This window comes from Glycine soja, chromosome 15 (assembly GCF_004193775.1).
Source record: "Glycine soja cultivar W05 chromosome 15, ASM419377v2, whole genome shotgun sequence".
Taxonomy (NCBI): Eukaryota; Viridiplantae; Streptophyta; class Magnoliopsida; order Fabales; family Fabaceae; genus Glycine; species Glycine soja.
This window is the reverse complement of record NC_041016.1, coordinates 42,262,826-42,268,133: the sequence shown is the minus strand read 5'-3', so window position 1 is coordinate 42,268,133 and position 5,308 is coordinate 42,262,826. Positions and strand designations below refer to the sequence as shown.

Genomic DNA, 5,308 nt, shown 5'->3' with positions numbered 1-5,308 from the left:
TTACTACAAAATTAAAAGCTCACATCGACGAGAGTATGCAGTTGACACCGCCAATATTTTGCACTTCTTTCATATGGTGTCGGTTGATTCTCATCAAGACAGGATTCTAATAATTTCCATAATCATTAGCACTATATGGCTTAAGGCATAAGCTCGATTACCATCACGGCGATTTGGGATCATTACAATTTAAAAAAGGCTGGAAGCTGGTGGAAGCCAGCAACTCTATATAACACACTACTACAAATCTGATATTTAACATTTTTTATAATATTTAATAAAAATGTTACTGAAAACTTTTAATAATATTTTGAAAAATATAATTAAATATTACTAAAATATTTTTGTGATATTTTATCAAAAATTATATAATCATATTGCTAAAGAATTTAATAACATATATTATACATAATATTTGATAAAATATCAGGAAAACATATTAATAATATTTATTCATATTTGATAATATTTTTAAAATATTTTTAAAATTTCTAATAATATTTTTATTAAGTGTTAAACAGAAAAAAAAATTAATAAAGATCATACGCATAACAATGAGGTCTATTTCTCGTTATATGATAAAAATATATAATTTATTGGAATATTATTGAAAGTAGGTATAAGACTTTCCTCTCATTAGTACATATATACCATATTAATTAGTAGTGCGCAAAAACACATTTTACAACTGCTTTTAGTATCAACTATTCAAGAATTGTTAAAAAAAATCGTGGTGACAGTTTTATAAATAAAAATAATATTTTCGGATCGATTCTAAGATAATCGATCCAAAAACTAATTTTTATTAAATTAGTTAAAATTAAAATCATTCTAAAAAGATTATGCGTATAAATCAGTCCTATTTATAACTGATTTATTGTTCTTGGGTCAATTAAAATTAGAACTGATTTAGAAGGTCGTTTTCGCTCCAAAACACAAAAATCATGCACTCTCCTCTTCTTTTCTGTAGTTTTGTAGTAGTGAATGTATTCGATATTTTTTGTCCAATAATAATTAATCCTATTATAATCAGAAATATTTCCAGTGTGGTAGACTCAGTTTTTCAATGATTTTTTTAATATATATTCGTACAGGTATACAACACTCAAATTTATAACCTTACTTAAGAAAAGATATATACCACTTGAATGAATTAATTGGAATTTATATATTTAAGAGAAATGTTAGCGATACCTTTTTTATATTTTCTTTCCAACATTTTTTTGTGACTACTGAAAATTTATTAGAAATCACTCATTTTTACAATTTTTTTACTTCTATAATCTTCTTAATATTTTTGTAAAGTTATGCCAATCATTGATTAGCCTATTTCTTATATTTATTATTAGGCAACCCTGCTAGAATTGTAGGATATCAATTGCGAACCAAAGAAGTGGGATCTCATTTAAAAAATGGATAGTACAATTAGGCAGCAAAAAAATTGCAAAAGAACGATAAAGTTAACTTTCTAATAAGATGTTATTATACTCAAAGCCTACTTTATATAAATCACTTTTCATTCCATTATCACATTACTTGAGCATTTTTGTTTCGATATGTCTACCTAGTCATTAATATATGCATTGTCGAGCTGCCCCCCATTCCAATATCCCCAAGCCCCACTAGCTAGAAAGGGAGAAAGGAAGATAGACATATTGCAATAAACATTTACGTGTACATGCATATGACGAAACCATATGATTCCTTGTTGGTGTATGTATAAATAGCATGAGCCTACCCATGATATTTCTTAGGAAGTAACACAAGCCTTCTTCAAGTGTTTAATTCTCCTCTTTAATTTCTCTTTAGAATACTCAACCTTTCTCAAGATTCTAATCAAAAGGAGAGAAAAATAAAATGGCCACCGAAAAGCTTAGAGGTTGTGCAAATGTTTTTGCAAGCTCTAAACCCTACTTGGCCATGATCTCTTTACAATTTGGCTATGCAGGCATGAACATTATCACTAAGGTTTCTCTCAACCAAGGCATGAGCCACTATGTCCTTGTGGTCTATCGCCACGCTTTTGCCACCGCTGTCATAGCTCCTTTTGCCATTATTTTTGAAAGGTTTATATAAAATAAACATAAACCCTAGTGTCATCACCTTGTCATTTTACTAGTTTTTGTCATAAAGCTTTGCAAATTAATGCTTACTCATTGTTTCAATTTTCCAGGAAAGGTCAACCGAAGATAACATTCCCAGTTTTCATGCAAATTTTTATTCTTGCTCTTCTTGGGTTAGTTTCCAAGTTTAATGCACTAACAATTCTATATAGCACCGCAAGGTGAATATATGAAGTATGAAAATGCATATATTAATATGATTATTAATTTGTGTTGGATTAATAAAACAGGCCTGTGATTGATCAAAATTTCTACTATGCTGGGTTGAAGCTCACATCCCCAACCTTCTCATGTGCAATGAGCAACATGCTTCCAGCCATGACTTTTGTGATGGCAGTGTTTTGCCGGTAAATTAATTAAACCCGGATTTCTTAAGGGTCTCTAATTGGAAAATACTAACACAACTAAAAAGACTAAATGTGTTTTTTATCTCTCAAAATATTAATTTTAGCTTGTATAAAAAATTAATGAGTTTTTAATTCCTATATTTTAACAAAACAAGGTTTTAGTTTCGGGTGAGGGATTACAATCACATCACTTTTGATAAATATTGGGACTAAAATCATATTAAATTTTTATTGAAACTAAAATTAAATTTTGAAATATTTTAAGGAGTTTAAATATATTTTACCATAACTAAATAAAAAGACTAGGAAGGGGACAAATGGTTTAAGTTTCACTTTCTTATCTGTAAGAAGTGCTAATTGTTTTTACTGTTGTTATTGAAAAGGATGGAGAAGATAGAAATAAAGAAGGTGAGATGCATGGCAAAGATAGTGGGAACATTAGTCACAGTGGCAGGGGCTATGCTGATGACCTTATATAGAGGTCCTATAGTGGAGATGGTATGGGCCAAACATCCACACAATAAAACCAATGCAACAACCACGACAGAATCATTTGACAAAGATTGGTTCTTAGGATGCACCTTTCTTATCATTGCCACCCTAGCTTGGGCATCCCTATTTGTTTTACAAGTAAGTGAGACATCAAGAAGCTAGAAAAAGAAAAAAAAAATGTGCTAACTTCGATGGTGTCTCTCTTTCTCTTGCTTTTTGTGCTAGCTAGTGTGTCTTTTTGTTGGTGTCACACAAATAATTGACCTTTGTTTTATTTTCTTGCTATTGGGCAGGCCAAAGCTATTCAGACGTACAAGAATCATCAGTTAAGTCTAACTTCACTTGTGTGCTTTATTGGCACTCTTCAAGCTATTGCTGTTACTTTTGTTGTTGAACACAATCCTTCTGTATGGAGAATTGGCTGGGATGTGAGCTTACTTGCTGCTGCATATGCTGTAAGAATATAAGAACTTCATCTAATTCCATAAATAAATTTTAGATTTAAATTACACATTTAGTTCTATACTAATATATATTAGATTTTAGTTTCTATACCTAAAAATTATTTATTTTAATCTTTTTATATACACTTGTTTAACTTGTTTTAGTCTCGACAATTTTAAACATCAGAACTAAAATAGATTAAAAATGTATATACGAAACTAAAACAAATAATTTTTACGTATGGGACAAAAATGTATAAGTATAAAGGCTACATAAATAATTAAACCTTAATTTTGTTGTAAAGTACTTTGTCAAGTTTCTTTTTCAATTTGTAACATGGGATTTGTATTTCTCTTTTTTCTTTCTTTTTTTTTTTGGTATACTTTAATTAGGGGATTGTGACATCAAGCATATCATACTATGTACAAGGACTGGTAATTAAGATGAAAGGACCTGTCTTTGCAACTGCCTTTAGCCCTTTAATGATGATCATTGTGGCCATCATGGGATCCTTCATCCTTGCGGAACAAATTTATCTTGGAGGGTAAGTTTCTATTGGCCTCTCTTCTAGCAAGTATATATGGTTCACAAAATTAATTTTACCATTATTAAAATTAAAGTATGTGGTAGGCATATATATATCGATCGTCTTTTAGTTAGACTGACTTGTAGCATGATTGAGAAACTTTGTTTTGGAAAATAAATAACTTTTTTCTATAAAAAAATTATAAGAATTTGGAAATAAATGATTATTTTACTAAAATAATATAAATCAAACACTCACTAGAAAAGTATAAGTATTATTTGCTTAAATAAATCATTACTTACATTCCAACTCCAATTCCAATTTTAAGTATATTAAGAGTATTTCTTATAATACAAACTTAATAAATTTCAATCAATAAAAAAATATTAAAAAACTTGTGAAAGAATGTATTGAAAGTATTTTTTTTATGAAAATCGAAATAGTCTATTCATTCCAAACTAACAAAAGACTTTGTTTCTCCCGTGTGGTTGCAGTGTAATTGGTGCCATCTTAATCGTTATAGGGTTATACTCAGTTCTGTGGGGAAAGCACAAAGAACAAATAGAGAGCAAAGTGGCAGATGAAATTCCCTTGCCTGTAAAAGATGCTCAAATTGCTGTAATTGCAGGGCCAATGATTGATGCCACAGATAATTTTACTGAAGAAAAATATGGTCAGAAAGGAGAAGCCAACAACAACAAGCTCTCTTCACACATAATAACTATGCCTATTCCAGAGCTTCCCACTAAAGCTAACCAAGAGAGAAAGACTTGAGTAATTTGGAATGTGAATAGGAATTAATGTTTTTTAAATGTATGTTCCATCAACCCCATTTTTCCCTTTTTAGCAATTATTCCTTTCTCCTTTCTCTTTTTTTTTTCTTTTTTCTTTGCTACCAAAAGGGTCTTGTTTGTTGCATTTAAGCAATATATAACATATATAAATATGTAAAAAATTCCAACTTGCTAGTCAAAGTAGAATAGAGAATCATAAAGCTTATCTCTCTCCTCGGGCCTCTCTAATCTCTATTATATATTTCATTCACTCATGTTTTTTTTTTCTTTTTGGATAGAAATATTATTGCCTGATTTAGATTTTACTGAGGCTGATAAATGTTGGACTTTTCTTGTATTAATTAGTCAAATTGTTTTAAAATGTTGCAAACCATGTATATGTATGTAATAAAAAAAAAAAAGTATATTATCCTTTCATTATGGGTAAATCCTCAATTTTCATCCCTAAACTTGTAGGTGTTGATTAATTTAGTCTAAAGATTTCTGAGGTATCAATTCTAGAGATAGTGTCTTTAAATTTTTTTTATAATGTCTGCATCTCATGTTAAGTTTTTATATCATATCATAAGTGGTCTTATTAGT

The 5,308-nt window shown here is 29.5% G+C and overlaps 1 protein-coding gene across 1 annotated transcript; it reads left to right on the top strand.

Annotated features, from left to right (window-relative positions):
* Positions 1-1,740: 1,740 nt before the first annotated feature.
* On the top strand, positions 1,741-4,937 carry LOC114387290 (WAT1-related protein At5g07050-like). Its single transcript, XM_028347446.1, has 7 exons — positions 1,741-2,066; positions 2,174-2,236; positions 2,354-2,470; positions 2,854-3,100; positions 3,256-3,417; positions 3,799-3,950; positions 4,427-4,937. The coding sequence occupies exons 1-7, from the start codon at positions 1,858-1,860 to the stop codon at positions 4,704-4,706; spliced, it is 1,230 nt and encodes a 409-aa protein (XP_028203247.1). The 5' UTR covers positions 1,741-1,857; the 3' UTR covers positions 4,707-4,937.
* Positions 4,938-5,308: the final 371 nt, after the last annotated feature.